This window comes from Ursus arctos, unplaced genomic scaffold, assembly GCF_023065955.2.
Source record: "Ursus arctos isolate Adak ecotype North America unplaced genomic scaffold, UrsArc2.0 scaffold_2, whole genome shotgun sequence".
Lineage (NCBI taxonomy): Eukaryota > Metazoa > Chordata > Mammalia > Carnivora > Ursidae > Ursus > Ursus arctos.
The window spans coordinates 56,157,651-56,177,979 of record NW_026622874.1 but is presented as its reverse complement, the minus strand read 5'-3'; the positions used below and the strand labels follow the sequence as shown (position 1 = coordinate 56,177,979).

At 51.6% G+C, this 20,329-nt stretch overlaps 1 protein-coding gene, 1 long non-coding RNA gene and 1 other non-coding gene across 6 annotated transcripts in view; 2 read left to right on the top strand and 1 right to left on the bottom strand.

Moving 5' to 3' along the window:
- The window catches only part of HHIPL2 (HHIP like 2), a 30,981-nt gene extending 25,931 nt beyond the window's left edge, over positions 1 to 5,050 (top strand). For both annotated transcript variants that reach the window (XM_048225349.2, XM_026517289.4), the window contains 2 exons: positions 3,311 to 3,393; positions 4,107 to 5,050. In XM_048225349.2, the coding sequence (XP_048081306.1) occupies positions 3,311 to 3,393; positions 4,107 to 4,492 (469 nt within the window). In that variant the 3' untranslated portion in view covers positions 4,493 to 5,050. The remainder of the gene's footprint in view (positions 1 to 3,310; positions 3,394 to 4,106) is intronic.
- A 2,178-nt stretch (positions 5,051 to 7,228) lies between these two features.
- On the top strand, positions 7,229 to 19,783 carry LOC113268709 (uncharacterized). Of its 3 annotated transcripts, none has more exons than XR_006411486.3 (4): positions 7,229 to 7,646; positions 17,883 to 17,968; positions 18,545 to 18,671; positions 19,258 to 19,783. It is a non-coding gene; the product is annotated as an uncharacterized LOC113268709 (long non-coding RNA). The 3 variants fall into 3 exon arrangements; XR_006411485.3 differs by having other exon boundaries at positions 18,545 to 19,365; positions 19,560 to 19,783; XR_006411484.3 differs by having other exon boundaries at positions 18,545 to 19,783.
- On the bottom strand, positions 8,693 to 8,765 carry TRNAT-UGU (transfer RNA threonine (anticodon UGU)). Its single transcript has one exon. It is a non-coding gene; the product is annotated as a tRNA-Thr (tRNA).
- Positions 19,784 to 20,329: the final 546 nt, after the last annotated feature.

Below are 20,329 nucleotides of genomic sequence, written 5' to 3'. Positions count from 1 at the left end.
TTTTTTTTTAAGATTTTTTTTTTTATTTGACGGAGAGAGAGATAGCAAGAGAGGGAACACAAGCAGGGGGAGTGGGAAGGGAGAAGCAGGCTTCCAGCCAAGCAGGGAGCCTGATGTGGGGCTTGATCCCAGGACCCCGGGATCATGACCTGAGCCGAAGGCAGACACCTAATGACAGCCACCCAGGCGCCCCTTTTTAAGACATTTTTTATTTAAATTCAGTTAATTAACATAAAGTGAATTATTAGTTTCAGAGGTCAGTGATTCATCAGTCTTACATAATACCCAGTGCTCATTCCATCACGTGCCCTCCTTAATGCCCATAGCTCATTTACCCCCTCCCCCACCTCCCTCCAGTAACCCTGTTTGTTTCCTAGAGTTAAGAGTTTTCCTCTCTGATTTCATCTTGTTTTATTTTCCCCTCCCTTCCCCTATGCTCCTGTTTTGTTTCTTAAATTCCACATATGAGTGAGATCATATGATAACTGTCTTTCTGTAATTGACCTATCTGGTTAGCATAATACCCTCTAGCTCCATCCACGTCGTTGCAAATGGCAAGATTTCATTTTTTTGATGGCTGAGTAGTATTCCATTGTATATATAGACTGCATCTTCTTTATCCATTCCTCTGTTGATGGACATCTGGGCTCTTTCCATAGTTTGGCTCTTGTGTACGTTGCTGCGATAAACATTGGGGTGCAGGTGCCCCTTGGATCACTACACCTATATCTTTGGGGTAAATACCTAGTAGTGCAATTGCTGGGTCGTAGGGTAGCTCTATTTTCAACTTCTTGAGGAAGCTCCATACTGTTCTCCAGAGCGGCTGCAGCAGCCTGCATTCCCACCGACAGTGTAAGGGGGTCTCGGCAAATATCTTAAATGGATTTCTTCGTGTCTCCACCTGACCCTCTCTGGAATTCAGTGGCAATATTCAGTGGCCAACAGTTCCATACTGCTTACTTCTGCTCTTTGCTGACCTCAGAGGCTCACCAGCTGCCGGGACAAAGGCCACAGGACAGCTTTCCATCTGTGAGGGTGTCTGCGTGTGGTTCGTGCCCTGCTGGGAGGGTGAAGCGGGTATCCAGCCTGAGGGCCTGGGGCAGTGCCTGGATTTCTCTCAGGATTCTGCCCCCAAGCAAGAAAGGCTCCCCCGTGAATCAGCTTGAAGACAGACCCACAGAGGAAAACCTCCCTGTGAGGCCACATTGCTCCTACCTGGGGTGGTGTTCAGACGACATTGGGCCACGGGCACAGCTGTGTGTGGATCAGGGCTCGGGAGCCAGGCCCCGTGCGCCCCATTTGGCAGCAGGCTCGTGGCCTCCGTGTTCTCGGGAGTTCCTGGAAGACACTCCGTCCCTGAGGCCGTGCCTGAGGTGCTCTCTGAGTGGCACCTGCAGGGTTGCTAAGGGGCGAATTAGCTACTGGGCTGGCTTCGCTGCCCGGTCTGCATATTGCCCGTGCTTGAGGGGAGCAGACCCAGCACCCGGTTCAAGTGCCTCAGGTGGCAGATAATGGCTGGGTGGGAGTTCTGCTCTTCCCTGCGTGAATCGCTTTGTCTTTCCTTTGACACTTTCCTGGCTTGGCTAGGGGATAATTGAGCTCCCCTCTCTCAGAAGAGCAGCCGTAGAACAGCTGTAATGCCAGCGCACCCGGATGACATCCCTGCTCGCTCACCTGCCTCTCAGGTTGACGTTCATGGCGTTGTCGCTGTGTGCCAGGCACTGTGCTGGGCACTGAGCAGCTGGGCTGTCGTTTAGTGCTGACAGATCCCAGGGGGACAGGCTCATACCCTCACCCTACAGGGAAGCCAGCTGAGCTTGGCCAGGTGAAGGTACTTGCCTGAGGGGGGCTAGCCAGAGGGGGCCCGGGGTAGGGACACCGAGCTCCGGGGAGCAGAGTCTTCGGCATCTCTCTCTCCGGCCATCATCGTGTGGACCTGGACTGACGTTCAGAGCTTCCCCAGCAGTGGATCCAGATTCACTCTGCCTGCGTCGTCAGCCTGTCTTGCGCTGAAGGCACCTAGGCCAGCTTTCTGAGGAGCAGATGGTTTATTGCCGTGTGACTTTTTTTTTTTTCCTTCCTTCCATCTTTTCTTCTTGCCCTTCCTTGCGAGTTACAGACCCTGGAGCCTGGGTTGGAAACTTGACTTTGCTACTGACCAGCTGTGTGACCTTGCATCTGTTTCTTAATCTTTGTGTGCCTCAGTTTCCCCTCTGTAAAATGGGGATCATCACGGCACCTACCGCACAAGGTTATCGTGAGGTCTCAGTGAGTTATGCTTATGAAGTATTCGTGCAGTGTGTAAGCACTAGGCAAGTGTCTGTGAAATAAAGAGAATTACTTTTTTTCCACCTGGGATGAGGGCGGTAGCAAGGAGAGACAGAGCCGAAGCAAGGGAGGCAGAGAAGGAGGCAGTGGGGACTGGCTGGAAAGTTCCATCTCTGCTCTGAATAGCAAGTGTCCTAGTCTCCAGGGTCTGTTTTATTTCAGAAGATGCACCCAGGAGACAGCAGTCATGGAAATCTTTTTCTAGTAGGCAGAGAGGCTGGCGGTCCTTCAGGGGCTGTGCCGTGAGTTCTTGACGGGATTCTCTTTAAAGGGAACCCCCACCATCACCGTCATCATCATCATCATCGTCATCATCATCTGTGGGGCACTGTTCTAAGTGTCGTTTTCTAAATCTTTAAAAAATAATTTTAGAACTGACTTCTCAGTCACTTTATGGTATATCGAGTACACAGCTCTTATTTTTATTTTTATTATTTTTTTAAGATGTATTCATTTATTTCAGAGAGAGAGTGCGCATGCATGTGTGTGTGGGGAGGGGTGGAGGGAGAGAGCGAGAGAGTCTTTGAGCAGACTCCCCGCTGAGCAGGGAGCCCGACGCGGGGCTCTATCCTAGGACCCTGAGATCATGACCTGAGCTGAAATCAAGAGTTGGTCACTCGACTGAGCCAGCCAGGCGCCCCACACAGCTCTTATTTATTCCTGCAAGGATGGGTACTATTACTTTTTCTTTTTTATCAATGTGGAAACTGATGCTTAGCAAGGATTACTTGCCCGTGGTCCCCAGAGTTTGCACCCAATTCTATCACCATACCCGTGCCCCTGCCCCCCTCACTACTCTGTCGCAAGAGCCTACCGTGTCCCTGTTCTTTGTCCTCTCTGAGCTCATCACGTATTTCCTACTCCCTCTGTCCCATCCCCATGGATAAAGGAGAGCTGAATCCAACTCTTGCAAATGTGTGACCTTGACTTCCTGGTCCCGTCTTCAGAATCTGGTGTCCTCACTTTCTCTCTCTGTTTTTAGGCGAGCACCCCCTGGCAAGTGCAAGTACGAGCCACTGCCGGTGAAAACCAAGAGCAAGCGGGTCCAGTTCAGGCCGCTCGCCCGTGAGTCCGTCTCTGTCCCAGCCTCAGGCCCCGGCATCGAGGCGCTGGCACGGTGCCCTCTGCAAGCACGCTGCAGTCCTCCCAGGGCGGGAGGTCTGTTCCCGCGAAGGCTTATGCTCTGGATGAGGACTGTAACTGTGGCTCTGTGTGTACGTCTCCGTATACCGGAGTCTGCACGCCGAGCGGCACGTGCTTCTGCAGAGACCCGTTGCCCTCTGTCCATGCATCCGTTCTTCACTGGGCACTGTTCGTTTAGCCCTGAGTTTGCAGCGGTCACTGTGCTAATCCCTGGGGCTACAGCCGTGAACCTGACCTGTAGGAGCTCAGAGTCAAATGCAGTGCAGGCAAATGAAGAAATAGATAGAGCACCGAGGTTCTGGTAGAGAAGGATGCCCAGGGGACCGAGGGGCCCCTGGAGTGAGCAGAGGCAGGGTGGGGATTCAGGAAGGGCTGATAGAGGAGGGAGACTGTCTTAAGGGAACTATTCCAGAACCATGGATCACTGGAGTGACCCTATTAAAAAAGTAACATATTTAGATCAAGGCCAGTCATGGGGCTTGAGCTTGCAACCCTGAGATCAGGAGTCACGTATCTACCACGGAGCCAGCCAGGCGCCCCTGAAAAAAGGGAGTCATAGGTATCCTGGGTGCTGTTTCCCTTAGAGTGACTTTCCAGGATTTCTGTTTCTCACTGCATAAATATTTGTTTCGCAGAGACAGTCTTGGACCTGCTCAAGGAGCGGTCGGAGAAGGCGGCTAGAAAATTATCCAGTGTAACTTTAGCCTTCAGCCCAGACCGGGCCTCATCTCAGAAAGGCCCCTCCAAGAAGCCAGCTTCTCCCCTAGGCAGGAGGAAGGCATTGCAAAGGCCTGGTGAGAAGAAGAGAGCCAGCGTTTCGTCCCCAGGTCCCCAGGGCAAGAGGAAGCGGAGCCCGAAACCCTGCCGGGGCAGGGGCCAGCAGTCAGCACAGATGAAGCGAGCTGGCAGAAGACTCCCTCCGCCTTCTCTGTCAAGGTGGCTGACCAGGGGACGTGCCAGGGGAGAACCACCTCGCCGCGTGGAAGCTATTCCTGCTGCTGCTGAACGTGGCTTTAGCTGAGTGGGAGCCGGAGGTGGAGGTGGGGACAGGCACAGGGAACCTGACTTAGGGCCAGTGCGGTTGTCCTCTGCACAGGAATCTTGCTATCTGAGTGGCTGCCCCTTCTCTGCTTCTGTGAAGACACCAGATCCCACATGGCCAGGGCGCCTGGCTAACCTTGGAATCCCACGGTGCATCTCTCTTGTTTCATAAATGCCCACAACCCAAGGTAATCAATCAATACTTGCTCAATCGGTCCTGTATCCTTTGATCTCTTGGACGTGTGTCTGGCATTAAGAAATCTGGTGTGTTTCATCAGTTTGCCTAAGAACCCTCTTTCGCTCTCCTGCCTCATCCCAGGTCCAGGAGGAAGCCCATAGAGACATGTTTCCAAGGAAAGACCCTCTAAAATGGTCCTCTCCTTTGCCCCAGGCTGCCTCTCACAGACTGACTGGGGCAGGTTCTGGTCTGTAACTCCAGCGCCCACTAATTGGCCTTGGCCAATAGCATAGTGGACGTAACTACATTTTGAGTACTTATTATGCGCCAAGATTATATACATTATCTGAAACCTCAAAACCTTGCTGCTTATGTGTGTTGCCATGTAATGTCTGTTGAAGAGGAGGAAAGTGAGTCTTCGTGAGGTTAAGCTACTTGCCCTAGACCACGGCAGGGAGGGAACAGGGATCTGTTCAGCTGGACTTGAACCAATGCCCCTGTCGATGTCCTGTGCACCTGCCCCCTGCAGGGCCCTCGGTGAGGGTCAGTAGCTCTTTTTTTTTTTTTTTTTAAAGATTCTATTTATTTATTTTTTTGACACAGAGAGAGAGTGAGAGAGGGAACACAAGCTGGGGGAGTGGGAGCAGGAGAAGCAGGCTTCCTGCTGAGCGGGGAGCCCAATGCGGGGCTTGATCCCAAGACCCTGGGATCATGACGTGAGCTGAAGGCAGACGCTTAACGACTGAGCCACCCAGACACCCCGAGGGTAGGTAGCTCTTAACCGGGTGTTGGAGGAGTAAAAGAGGTAAGAGAGGAAATGATCGCCGTTTTTAGGAAGTTCTCCAAATGCTGCAAATCATCCAGAACGGTGTAGGCAATTTGGCTTAAGGAGAACGAAAACACGAATTGCCAGGGTTGTCGAGGAACCATCAGAGGTCATGTAATCACTGCTTTTCATACGGCTGGATGCACCCTGCACAGATGTTTTGGACTTCCAAAAAGCAAATTCCATTGTTTCTTTAGCAGTCTTTATTTGTAGGCTAACTTAAGCTTAGGGCTTTTGATTTTCTTTACTTTCGCCCACCTCCGTAACTCACGTGAACACTCTCTAGGGTAGTCACTAAACTTCAGGATCTAACCAGCCCTGGTGTTTTACACTTCTAGCATCTTCTCAGATGAAGACACCAACATAAAGGCGGCAGGAATTCTACCCTGGATCCTTTTGTTGAAAGATGGCTGAACAGCCTGGGTCAGTTCGGGGAGATTGGACCGACCTCTTTTTTTTTTTTTTTTCTTTTTGAAGATTTTTATTTATTTATTTGACAGAGAGAGAGAGAGCCAGAGAGAGAGGGAACACAAGCAGGGGGAGTGGGGGAGGGAGAAGCAGGCTCAGCGGAGGAGTCTGATGTGGGGCTCGATCCCAGGACCCTGGGATCACGCCCTGAGCCAAAGGCAGATTAACAACTGAGCCACCCAGGTGCCCCTGATCTCTTGAACAAATGTTTGAACTCGCCTGTCTCATCTATCTTTGTACGCTCTGTCTTCGAAGACAGGTGGCATAAATAGAGTCTGGCTTAGAAGTGTTTTGAGCCCTGGCGGGAAGGTGCTCAGAATCCATGTGTCAAAGGACCATGTCCTTCAAGTTCTAGGCCTTCTGCACACGGGTTTTTGGATGGGGGGTGACGGGTCTAGGGCAGGGAACTGAACGGGTCTCCCTGAAAAGCCAGGAAGCTGGGGGGAGAGGCACTATATTCCCCTGAGGCAAAGTGGCTTTCTTTTCTGGAAATGGCTGGCAATGCCCGTGAGCTGTCACAAAGGCGCCAGTACTGAGAGAGCAGTCATTTAGGTCATAGCCCGGATGTTTCTGGTTTCCTCAGAGGCTGAGGTGTGGAGAAGTACAGAAAAAGGCACACATGTTTGTGCTTGCTCTTTTTAGGGGCCTGTTGGGGGAGAGGGCTAGGGCAGGGGCCACAAGGAACAGTCAAAGTAAGCAGTCTCGGATTACGGTGTTGGACGCTCTGAAATGGTTTTGCAAAAAGGCATTCAGGGTCCGTGATTGCTGACCCCTCTGTGGTCACTATGGGTCTTTGTTTTTGCACCACTGGGGCCTGTTTCCTTGGGGGCACTCTGAGCATCTCACCTCCACAGCATCCCCAGCAGCAGCCATCCTGACCGCAGAAGGGCCTGCAACCAACAAAAGTAGGAGTGTGCTTTCCCGGAGCTAGAATCTTGCAAAGCAAGATCGAACGTCGGACCGTTGCATCGTCCCCAAAGCTAACTCAAGAAATCCATTCCCTTAAGACAAACACCATATGACTTCACTCAGATGTGGAATCTAAAAAACCACTGAATAAACAACAAGCAGAATCAGATCTATAAATACAGAGAACAAAGTGATGGTTGCCAGGGGGAGGGGCGGAGGGGGGCATGGGCAAAATGGCTGAAGCTGAGTGGGAGGTACAGTTTCTAGTTACTGATTAAATTGGGAGTAAAAGACACAGCATGAGGAATCTAGCCAATGATACCGTAACAGTGTTGTGTGCGGACATCTACATTTGCGCTGAGTCCCACACAGAGAAGTTGAATCACTGTGTTGTACACCCGAAGGCGACACTGTCAACTGTACTCAAATAAGAATTAAGGAAAGAAAGAAAGAAAATAAACATTCCCTTGCTCCTGTGGCGTTTAAGATTATGTTGGGAAGATATTTAATTTCACTTCAACCGATGCCATACTTAATGCTTGCCAAACACAGTACTGGCTCTGGGAAACCCACACACGAAGGAGACTGTGCCCACCGGTTTACCTGGTGTGAGCCAGGTTAAGAATTAACTTGAACTCAAGGTCACAGGACTCGGGCTCTCTAAAGCCGCCCGGTCCAACAGAACTAGGAGCGCTGCAAAGGGGAGCCGTGGATGTAATGTAAAGTTTTCCAGTAGCCACATTAAAAAAATAGGTAAGATTAATGTAATTACATATTTTATTTAATCCAATATATCTACAATATTATTTCAGCACGTGATCAAGGAAAAGCTACCAACGGGGGAGAGTTTACGTTCTCCTTTTGGTACTGTTTTCTAGATCCGAGGTGTATCGTACTCTTGCAGACAGCCCAATCCTGATTAGCCCCATTTCAGACCCTCAGTGGCCGCGGAGGCTAGCGGCTACTTTGCAGACAGTCCGTTATCAGGCCCTGCCCTGAAATAAGGGAAAAGAAATCCAGGGTGGGGAGAATCTGCCTATTCTGAAAAGACTCTGGAGGCTGCAGTCCCGCGGCGTTCCGGAATTCAGGGAAACGGCGGAGAAACGAGAGCGGCGGCACACAACGGCTCTCCAGCAGCCCGGGGCTGTTTACTGTCGGGAGCCGCTCCTCCTCCCTCTGCAGGGGCAGGCCCTCCGAGCAGGGCTGGGCGCGGGGGCGCGGCTGCCACGTGGCGGCCACCGCGCGCACTTCCGGCCCGGCCACGCTGGCCGCGCTCGAGCCGGGTTGGGCGGGCGGCGGGACGCGCGCTCGCCGGCCTCCCGGGAGGCGAGTGGGAGCCGGCGCAGGAGCGCCGCCCGCCGGCCGCGCGGCGTCACTGCAGGCGCAGCGCCGGCCCCGCCCCCCGGCAGCGCCCCAGGCCCGCCCCTCCCGCTGCCCTGGGAACCCGCCGCGGACGCCCCCCAGCTTCTCCAAACGCGGGGCTGGGGCTAGACTTGCAGGGGGTTGAAAACGAGCCAGGGCGCCTCGCGTCTCCTTTGCCCGGGACCGAGTCGCAGGTCCCGGTAGCGCTTGGGTCGCCGAGGACGGCTTTTCTTCTTTCTTTTTCCTGCTCTTTGTGTCGGTCCAGGATTTTCTCTTCCGGGTCACCTCTAACTCACTGGAAGGACGCCCATCATTTGCATTTCAGGAGGAGTAATTTTTAATCCTGCCAGAAGTAACGTTTTCAGAAATCTCTGTTCCATTTTCGAGTTTCTATTCCGTGAAGGGGAGGACTTAAAAAAAAGGTAGAAGCGTGTAAGAGGCCCCAGCGAGGATCGAACTCGCGACCCCTGGTTTACAAGACCAGTGCTCTAACCACTGAGCTATGGAGCCTACCCGTTACCTGGTTTGCTCTAGTTCAGGGACATTGGAAGCAATATTGCTTTAGCTGGCAGTTTGAAAACAACTGACCTCATGCGTCCATTATCAGTGATAATCGTAAAGACTATGAAATGCTAGAGAAAAATGACTACAATATGACAAGCACTACTCACCCCTCCGCCCAATGTCAAAGTCCTATGTTTAGGATTACAAAACACTAAATCGTACCTGCGTAAGTTATGCATACAGACAAGGGCTGGAAGGGAAAAGGCAAAAATGAAATCATGTTCTGATCCTATTCTGAGTGGTTCTTTTATATGTGAAAAAAGCCTCCAGAGCCATTGTTTATATGATACATTGTATCAAGTTTCTTACTTACTGGGAAGTTATGGGGGGTGTTTTTGCTTCTCATAAGTTAAATATGCTATTGATTATGGATGAATTAATTGATTTAACAGTATTTATTGAATACTCGAATCCCTCTAGACTTTGGAGATAGGGTGGATAAGTAAAGCTCCGTCTTTGCTCTTTTAATGACTGGGATCATGAAACTGTGCCTCGTTCTTTTTTGCTTAATGAACTGTTTACGGAAGGAATGAAGTTGTAGTGACAGCGTAACCCATTCCGGCAGGAAGGACAGAATGAAGGCCATGAAGCCCAGTGGTCTGCAGGCCTTTCTCCCTTCCCTCCTAGGAGTGTCAAAACCCTTCTTGATCCTCTATTTGAAACTGCACCATCGTCCTTATCCTGTCCATTTTACCCCATACTAGGTGAACCTTCTTTCCTACTAGATAATGTGCTTTATCGTTCTTTTCTGTCTCTCCGTGTTAGAGTGTCAGCTCTTTGAGCCCTAAGGGTTTTCTTTTATTCCCAGAATAGTGTGTAGCACATAGTAGGTGCTCAATAAATGCTGAATGACTGACATCTATGTTTGTTTCGTAAGCCAGGAGAGATTGGGAAAGTGCCTGGGGAGAAGGTTTCTCATCTCAGTTCCACTTCCCCTGCCTCCCCACCCAAGCTGGAGTTTTGTTAACACCTTTTGCATTGTCTCATGGTTCTGGAGGCTACCAGTCCAATTCAAGACGTGGGCAGCGTTGTTTCTTTTGGAGGGCTCTGAGGGAAGGACCCATCCCAGCCTCTCTCCTTGGCACTTGTAGATGGCCGGCTTCTCCCTGTGTTTCTTAACATCCTCTTCCCTCCATGCATGTCATTTCAAATCCCCCCTCTTTATAAGGACACCAGTCCTATTGCATTAGGGCCCACCTCGCTTTAACTTGATCGCCTCTGTGACAACTCTGTCTTCACTTTGGTCACACCCTCAGCTACTGGGGGTTAGGGCTTGCACCCAAGAATTTTGAGGGAACACAATTTCTCAGGAACAAATGCAGCCGGGCATTCAGTTAAGGCAGAAGCAAGGCCTCCTTCATTCCCTTGACCTTGTCTGCCTCTGGTTAGCAGACCTCACCAGCGATTCTCACTTGCTGCCCCCACCCCTTCCCCAGGCCAAATGATGAATCCCCAGCACCTCCCAGCAGGAGGAGAGATGTGATAGAAAAACAGAGCCTCTCCTCTCAGTTCTAACGTGTGATCTGCAGGATAAAGACTATAAAGATGAAAGGACAAGGTGAAGGAAAGCTAAGGAGGGCGAACACCCTTTATAGACTTCAGTCGGCTTTTGTGTAGCACGGCCTCAGGAGAAAAAGTCTGGGAGGGTTTTCTGTTGAATCTTACGTCCCCTCCTCCTTCTCCCTATCCCCTCCAGACGGGCTTTATAGCCCACTTAGCACTTACCACCTGTGAAATGGAGGTGATCATTTTGTCTCTATCTCAGAGCAGTCTGGGGGATTCAACCTAACAATGAACTTGAAAGTGCTAGGGGAAATTGTGAAGTGCCAGAAACAAACGTGATAGAGAGGGAAGGCATCCTGGGGTCCGGTTTGGATGGAGGGAGAGGACGAGATGGACAATAGAAGTCTCAGCAGCATCCCTTGGCTGTTTTATGTTCTTTTTGCTTTTAAACGACAGTTTCCTTTGCTCACTCCTGCCCTCTTTCTCTTCAGATGAGTCTGCTGCAGCCCTAGGGCTGGAGGATGTAGGAGGGACAGCGCTTCCACCCTCTCTCCTCGCCCTCTCCTTGGAATCACTGTCCCGTGTCCTCTCCTCCTGGGAGGAGGCCATGTTCTGTCCCCAAATCAAACTCAAGGTCAGAGGGTGTGAGGGTGCAAGGGTCAGGAAGGACTTCCAAGCTCATCTAGCCCCGGTTCATTTTGAAGACAGGGAAGCATTGGCCCAGGAGGGGAAGGGGCTTGCCACGTCGCGCAGTACAATGGTCTCAGAAGGCACATTGCCGTCGTGGCGTTTGGGACTTCCCATGGTTTTTGTTTCCTACTCTGAAGGTTGGTCAAAGAAAGTAAAAAAACAAAACAAAAGACAAAACAAACGAAGTGCACACATGTATATAACTTAGCCAACCAACCCACCACCCAAAACAGAGGGCAAAGGGGCTTTCTGAATTTGTCCAAGATAAAGGTAGGCTCTTTAGTGCGGACCCCCGGGGGGTGGTGGTGGTGGGGTGGTGGTGGATCAGGACAGGGAAGGAGGGAAGGAGGTGGAGAGTCCTCCCTCTCATCTGGTCCCTCCTTACACCCACCCACAACCCAGCTAGAGGTGGAGGGTGGGGGATAGGACCCCCGCGGCCAGCACAAACCCCGAAAGCAGGAAGAACAAAGCTAAAGAAGGAGAGAGGGCAGGAAGCAGGATGCTGTTCATGTTGCTTTATAAACCCAACACAGATTTACATGAAGCTGGCCCCCTGGCCCTGGTGTCTGAGCTCTTCCACCCCCTCTCCTCCACCCCCTTTCCCCCTGTTGGATGGGGAGGCCAGCAGGAACCTAGGGCACAGACAGGAGGGCTTTAGAACCTGGGATGCTGGGGTCAGGGGCTCTGGTCCCAGCTGACCCTCTCCTCCCATTTGCCGGGATCCTTGGGGGGAGGGGCTGTGGCATCTTCCGCAATAACTCAGGGCACACAACCCTTCTCACCATCCCAGATGGAAAAGCCTTAGGGTAGACAGCTCAGAAAGTGGGTGGGCAGCTCAACAGTGAATGCCTGCCAGACTTACGTGGACCCAATGGAAGGCACTCACTTATTAAAATCATGGTAACAAAATTCATCTCCTGGATGTTGATCCTGTCCCACACCAAACAGCCTTCTCTTGGGTAGGTTTTTAATTCGATTGCTGGGCTTTTGGGTGGACTCCATGGAAGGACTGCAATTTTGAGTCCGGAGAGAATGTGCACCAGCCGTGCAGAGATGACATTGGGTCAGGGCGCTCCACAGCTTGGCAATACGAGGGGGGCTACCGGTGTGTTTAGGTTGTTCTGGAGGGAGGAGTCTGGAGGGATGAGGACTGAAGAGAAGGATGGAGAAAATGCACCCCTAGCCCCACCACCTTGATACCTGGCTTGCAGAACGAATTTACACCTCTGACTACGTCCCGTTTGGTGGGCTCCCCCGAGCCTTGCGTCTCTTCCCTTCCAGATCAAACGCAGGGGGCCGGCGGGCAGGGGAAAGATCTTGGGCTTTGGGGTCTGGTAGACCTCAGTTCGAATCGGGGGACACGCGGGGACACCGGATCCCGGTGTCTGCGGAGGGGACAGGCTGTGCCTGGGCTGAGCTCGGGCCGGAGCGGCGGAGGGACCCGGTTCCCGGCCCAGCCCTGCCCCCTGCTGGCGGCAGTGGAGTGCTTGTACTCTCAAGGCTCGGGTCCTTCACCTGTGCCGAGGGGCCAAGGGGTCGTGCTGCCCAGGGTGGATGCGGCGGTAGGACCGTCAGTGGGGCGGCCGCGCCAACCCTCCAGGTACTCGGGCGCGATCCCGTCCGCTTTCTTGCCTTCCCTCCGGTTGCGGCGGAGGGGCTGTCCGTGGCCCCGGAGAAAGCCAGCCTCCTCCCCCCTCTGTCCTCCTCGGCAACCCCGCCGTCCGGCTGTGCCCTTGATCGCTGGAACGGCCAGCCTCTCCCTCTCCACTGGACCCTTCCCATCAGCTTTTAACACTCTCCAGTCTCTCCCACGGAAAGCATCAGATGAAAGAAAAGGACATAAAAACCCTCCACTCCAGTGAGTTGTCTGCACGGGTTCCCTCGTTCCTCACCGCCCACTCACTTCACTTGCCCTCCGTCTTCTGCGCCCCCCCCCCCGCGTGGATGAACCTTGGTATCTTGGCAGCTCTTGTCCCCACTGACCCCTTTCTCCTCCCTGAAGACTCTCTTTGTGTCCCTTACGGGCCCACACTCCTGAGAGTCGGCCCACTTCCCAGAAGCTGCTTCTCAGCCGTCTTTGCAGCCCTCCCCTCCCCGAGGCAAGGGGAAGGGTTCACAGGGGCCAGCCTGCCCGGGTCGGAGTTGCGGTGCGTCTCCGGCCAGTTTGGGAGACGCTGTGGGCCAGCCCAGAGGTGGTCTCTGCACCATTGCAGAGCTCATGGGCCAGTGGGGAAGACCACCGTCATTCTCAAAGCGACCACCGCCGGGGACGGGGGACAGTGAACATAGACAGCTCGGTTTCGTCACATGTCAAATGGGGTGATGATGATGGTGAGGAGGATGGTGATGATAAAAATAATGTGACCACTAATAGCCTCTCATGTAGGCACTTGGGAAAAATAGATGAAACTGGATGAAAATAGATGAACTTGGCATCTGGGGGAGGACTTCATCCATATACATGGCTTTTATTACTAGTTGTACCTAGAGGTAGTGTGTGAAGCCCCCCCTGTTGTGAGAGGGTCCTTCACAGAAGGCTGGGTGGCAGGAGGCAGAGGAGGGGGTAAAGAGCATGGGGCTCAGAAGGCCCAAAGCCCCTGTTCTGTAGCCGAAGCTCCTCGCGGGCACCTGCTGAGTGAGACGTTATCACTCTCCTTTGGGAGCTGACATAGGAATCGGTGAGTCATGTCCAGAAAGGGGACATTCTCTCACCTCTTGAAAGACTGCAGATTAGAATTAACCTTATTCAAGTCCGACAGGGCAAGCGCTCAACAAGGCCAGGAAGAGGATAGTCTTTCAGATGACGCAGCTGTCTTCTGTCATTTTCCCTGCCCCCTGCAGGCCTTTGGAGGAGTTTCCAACCCCCACAACCACAGGACAGTGGGGTAGGGTCCATAGCTTTGGTGGGAGAATGATACTGGAGATAGTTAATTCAGGGACTGGATGGCGGTTGGGAACTGAGGGCCTCTCAGGAAATTGTTCAAGGCATGCAGGGCAGCCTTACGAGCCCAGGAAACTCACGCAAAGAGCTCTTGTCCTATGATCCTGGTGGGAAGGGAGAAAAGAAGGTGTCCAGCCTAAGGCGAGTGGGGCCCAAAGACAGAAACACAGAACTTGAGAGTCTTCGAGTTCATCCGGCCCCATGGGTCTCAATTCTGGGCTGCACATTAGTTATCTTGGGGCTTAAACAAAGCCCCAGAAATTCTGGTTCAATTGGCTTGGGGTGAGGCCTAGGCATTCCTTTTTCATGCTCCCCACGTGACTTCAGTGTGCAGCCACAGCTGAGAACCTGATCGAACCAATCCTTTTTACCTTGTAGATGAATACACAGGGACTTTGAGAGCTTAAATAATTGACCACAAATGAAGACCTTACAGTCAGTTATTGGCCCCAGAGTCTGGACTTGGACTCAGGGCTCTCTCCATTACCCCATAGCAACATCTCCTCAGCACTAACACTTAGGATTGGTGTTCCTAGAGAGACTAGCTGCAATGCTTAGGTCTTTAAATATAAATCCGGACATAGTATTCGAACAGTGTCAGCATACTCTACAAGACTGTTGAGAACTGAGACTGTTCCAGAAACATCTGTGATCTATGGTCCCAGGATCTGGAGATGGTGTCAGGTTTCGGCATCAGAAAAGCCTGGTTTTAAATGGTAACTCTTCCGCTACCAGCTGTGTGACCTTGGCCATGTTACTTAACCTCTCTGAGCTTCAGTTTCTTTATCTGCAATGAAAATATTTCCTTAGAGAAGGCAACACAGATTGGCTTTTTCATTGCAGAGATTAAATAGAATATTGTCATAGGCTCTTAGCATACACTATGTGCCTTTTAAGTGGTAGCAGTCATAGGAGTTGTTGTTATTAGTATTATTGTTATATTCTGGTGTACTTGCCTTCTAGAATAGTGGCCCTCAAGCAGGGTGATTTTGCACCCCCAGGGAGCACTTGGCAACATCTAGAGATATGTTGATTATCATAATGGGTAGGGAGAGGGATGCTACTGGCATTTAGTGGGTATTGGTCAGAGATGCTACTAAACATTTCCGGTGTGCAGGACCCCCCCCCCCAAGAGTTATCTAATCTAGTGGTGCCAAGGATAAAAACCCCTGCTCTAGGTATCTGAAAAGAGTTGGGGTTTTGAAGGCCAGAGCTATTGGGTGGTATTAGGATGACAGTTCTTGGTTCTTGCACTAATGAGGAGGCGGGGGGACGAGGAGGAGGTGGATGGGAGTGAGAAGGCGGAGACATAATGTGAGTGTTGCCATGGTGACGGGCCATCCACCTGCTGGGGGGGCAGAGTCATCTCCTTGGGGCAGTGTAACTCCACTGTGGGGGGATTCGGACTCACTGCATCCGATGCAAGTTTGCAATCATCTTGACCTATCCACACTCTTATAGCCCTCCCCGTGGAGTCTCAGGGGGAGTTTAGGGGACAGTGAGCCGCTCCATCTCTACTTTCAGTCCCCAGGGAGGATGGACTTTCTACCTCTTGGCATGTGAGTCCCTGTGGTAACCTGCAGGTAGTAATAACACTGGTGTTTAGACCCCCGAGAGGTGCTGTGAGGATAATCGTGCACCTAGAGCTTGGGGAGGCTGGTATGAAAGGCTTAAATAACGCCAAGACGATTGCATCGGGTCCCACGGGAGGGCTGTCTTTCTCCACGGTTGTGCTCTGGGCACCTGGGACTTGCATGAGGTCTTCTCTCTCATGAGCTCATCATTTATAAATGACAGCCACCAAACTTGGAAAGTACGGCACCGAGTTGGCAAGTGGAAAACTTACTCAGCTTTCTCGCCGGAGCCTTGTGTCTTAACTTATTTATCTTAAAAAGAAGATAAGTAGAACACTGCCAGGCAAGCTCTGTTATGTGGGGAGGGAAGAACGCGTGTAAAAATTCTCCCGAAGAGCACAAAACTGTCAAGGTTATCGCGGTGATTGACTTTGGCTGCAGTGGGGCGCGCGGGCACTAGGTGGCGCTACGTTCTCACGGCAGAGGAGAGCTCTGCCCTGGACACACGTTATTAATGTCGGTGTTGGAGCGCGTACACCCCAGCGTGAAAAATATAGTAACAGGAAAGATTTAGTTCTTAAAATAAGTCAGCAGCCCAGTGAAGCAAATACTGCCACGGCAGGTACATTTTCTTGCTTGAACTGATGGAGAAGGGCATTGATTGCCTACAGGCATCTGGCTACAGATATCAAACGATAAAAATACACAATTAAATGAAACCACGCCGCAGGCCTGGTCTCAGAAGGGAATGAGAACCAGCTGGACTCAGCCATAGGTCTGGGATCTGGCGCCGATGTTCCTTCCTAATGACTGTTGTGTAAATGCGCAGTTGTCACGTGGAGACCCTTTTCATTGTCTGATTGGCTCTTCCCCAATGAGGAGAGGGCTGGCCGCACACTTAAGTTGCCCCTTTCCGGCCTTCGCGTTCACCAGTTGGGACGGGGATCACGTTCGTTACCTTTGTTAGAAGGTAAGCCGAGTGAAGCTCTCAGGAGGCTGCGGATGGCAGTGAGAAGGGGTGGCGCTGAGGGTTGTAATGGTGACGGGCCATCCACCCGCTCAGGGGCCCCAGAATGGTCTCCTGGGCCCGTCTAACTCCACTGTGGGGTGAATTGGACTCACTGGATCCGGCACAAGTTCACAATCAGCTTGACCCGTCCACACTCTCGTAGCCGTCCCCGCGGAGTCTCAGGTTGGCTGAGCTTTAAGAAGGGTCGGAGCAACAAGACTGAGAGGGTGCTTTTGGGCCCAATAGTCCTGCATTCCAGCTCCACCACCAACTAGCTCTTTGACCTTGGAAATCTCATTTCACTCAAGCCTTGGTGAAAAGGTAATCTGTAAAAGGTGGATAAAACGGGAGGGAAGCTTGCAAGAACTGCTCTAATTGCGCTCACAGCAGTTGGAAACTGGGAAGACTTGCAAATAAAGTGGCCAGACAGCCCCACGCGTCGTTGGAGGAAGTTGGAGGGACCTCGAATGGACATGGGCAAATGCCCTTTTCAACACTCTCAGCTCTTTTCTTTTTTGCTTGTGGCTGCCCAGCCTTGGTCCCTACCCATGCTTAGTAAATTGTTAGTTTATCCTCCCATTCTTGGGTTTCTTGACCTCTAATAATGGAACCGTAGCTGTCATGGTCGGAGCAGCGGACATAGCATACGGGCACTTTAGGAATACATATCCCCTGAGTTCAGTGTGCATGCAAGCACCTGCAGGGCGCGTGTCATCACACGCAGGGTACATCCGAGGAGATGCCGGCAGGTCACGGTGGACAGGAGAGACTGGAGGTGAACTCCGGTCCATCGGAGAAGGCAGCTGGGCACGAAACTCGACTGCCCTCTATGAGTAGCTGAGTTTCTGCCTATTTCCTCGGATTATAAAGTGTCTCGCAGCTGCTTGGGCAAGAATATGCCGTGAGTTCTTGTTCAATCATTAACAGTACTTCAGAGGACACACACACACACACACACACACACACACACACACATCTTCCTTCCCATAGATGCAGAGCTTCGTTTTTATCCCAAGTTGCACACATTCATTGTGTTATAAACAGCCACGGACTCAACCGGGTGTCCTGCAAGGTGGCTCTCCTCATGGCCAGTTAAGAAATTCGCCAACATGTATGGGGCACGTGAGCCTGCTGGTCGAGGCCCGACCCCTAACCCTGGGATATTAAACCAGGGCTGTCTGGGCCAGTGATGCCTCAGGGTTGAACACTCACTGTCCAGCAGTGACAAAGTGGTAGACAGTCGCCAGCATCCTTCTGAGGTCAAACCTTTGGGTTGGAAATGGTTCTTGAGATAATCCTCATTTCCAATTGGTTAGCATCTCACTATCTCCCAAACCTCATTTCAGGCCCCTTTAGAGTCAAAGATCACCTTGTCTTTCATACTTCGTCTAAGAGTCGAGCCTCCTGGACCAGGATCTCTGAGCTTTGTAAGGTAAAGTACATTAGCCAGCTTTGCCTGGGCCCTGACTGCGGGCACATTCAGTGTCATCACTTCAGGTGGGGTGCTTTGGGAACCAACATTTATCGAGGGCACACTATGTTCCAGGTACTTATTAGGTGCTTTATATACACTGATTTATGTATGTACATAGTATCACTGCGATTAGCCCTGATTTCGTGATGTCTCCGAGGATGACCTTGTTTCTAAGTAGGCAGTTTGCAAATGCACTTGGGTTTAAAGCTCAGATCTGAGTTCTTTCCAGTGCGTTGTACTATTGAAGTTTATGCCTTAATCAACACATATTTATTTCAGTATCTTTTCTGCAGGAAGTACTGTCCTAGGTAACCTTGAGCAGTGCAAGGACATGTGGGCCACGGTTCCTGCCCTCGGGGAATTACAGCACAGTGTGGGAGGCAGGCTTACACAGACAGAAGTTAATGAGTGATATCAAGTATCACAAATGTCCAGTAAGAAGAGATGAAATGTTCACTCGAGGGAGAGATACCTGGGTGGTCAGTGGAAGTTCATGAAGAAAGTGGGAAATGAGTTTGTTCTTGAAATTTGCAGAAGATTTCGGTGGAGCCAGATGGGGCCCATTCCAAGCGGAGTTCACAGGGTGTGTTCCAGGGACCCAAAGTCAAGCCGTCTCAGCGGTGTGGATTCCTCTGGTGGAGAGGTGGCTGACTCGAGCAAGGTGGGGACCCTTCTCCCCAGAGCCTTGCTAGAGCTTGGTGCCCACATCCCCGGAATGGCTCTGGGGGTTCCCTAGAGAGGGGGAATCAACGGGATGACCTCAACGACCCTACCTTGGTCTCCCAAATCTAGGAGGACTGGTAGGATTTACAAGTCCTCCCTCAAATCAGGACAAGGGCAGGTTGTTGCCTGCAACTCCCCACACCTGCAGGGGAGAGGGTCTCACCTGTGGATGACTGTGCTCTGTTTCTCCCAAGTCTCCCTGCGGCTGTTAGTCTCTCACCCAGCGAATCCGGGGGCAGTGAAGTGGGAGGCACACAGACTCTGGATCAAGCGGCCTTATCACTTACTCGCCATTTGATCTTGGCCGAGTTGCTTTATGAACTGAAGTCTCCTCATGTGTAAAATTCAAAATAATACCGGTTTCTGCTTTTTAGGGTTCCTCTGAAGCTTGGGTTGGGTTGCGCATAAAACTATGTTATACAATCCCGGTCCACATGAATGAATTGCAGAGCTCAGCTCTTGGTTGCCCTGATGAAATGCTTGCTCCTATTGGTGGAGAACTGGTCGACCATCTTTGCCCATAGACTTTCCAGTGTCTTTACTCAAATGACAAATGTTCATTGAGAGCCTACAACGTGCCAGGGAGGCACTGAGTGTCCAGTGATGGGCGATGCAGACATTGTTGCTGTCTTGTGAGTATGCCCTGGGGTTCCCATGGTGGGCTGTTCCCAGGTGCTCCAGAGAGGGGCTGGGAGCGGAAGCCCTTTGCATGTGGCGGCTGGTGACTGCCAGAACGACCTCATAGCTGGTGCACTGGTAATTTTCTGGGGGTCTTTACGTGTGAATGCCTTCTCTCTGGTGTGGATTTACCTCTCCGCTTTCTCAGGGCCCAGACATCAGCCACCCACCGATACACTTTCTGTTTGTGAAGGTGCCGTTAGAGCCTTGATAAGAACACAACAGCCCATCCCAAGGTGAGGCTTGGTCCTTTGGGCTGTGGTTGGGGAATGTTCTTTCAGTCTCTCTACTGACACATCCTTCTTGCTCTGAATGCAGTCTATCGGGGCTCAGCTCTGGCTACGTGTCAGAACCACCTGGGGGCTTTGAAAAGACGCTGATGAGCTGGAGCTCTCCCTGGACAGACAGGATCAGTGTCAGGGGTGGGGCCTGGGCATCGTGTATTTTTATTGTTTCCCAGGTGGTTCTAGTGGCATCAGGATTGAAACAAGTTCTTGTCAAAACCTCACAGGAGGGGCACCTGGGTGGCTCAGTCGTTCATTAAGCGTCTGCCTTTGGCTCAGCTCATGATCCCAGGGTCCTGGGATCGAGCCCCACATAGGGCTCCCTCCTCCTCTGGGAGCCTGCTTCTTCCTCTCCCACTCCCCCTGCTTGTGTTCCCTCTCTCACTGGCCGTCTCTCTCTTTGTCAAATAAATAAAATCTTTTGAAAAACAAAAACAAAACAAACAAACAAAACCCTCACAGGAGAGAATCTCCCTAGACTTTGGTTTTCAGCAGACAGTTTGTAGGTGATCACTGGGGAGATGGTCTCACATCGATTCTCCCAATTTTTTCCCTAAACTTCCTCCTGAGGGTTTGAATGTAGGGTTCAGAAGACCTTCTCAGATACAGCTTCTGGCATTTTGTTCCAAGCGAG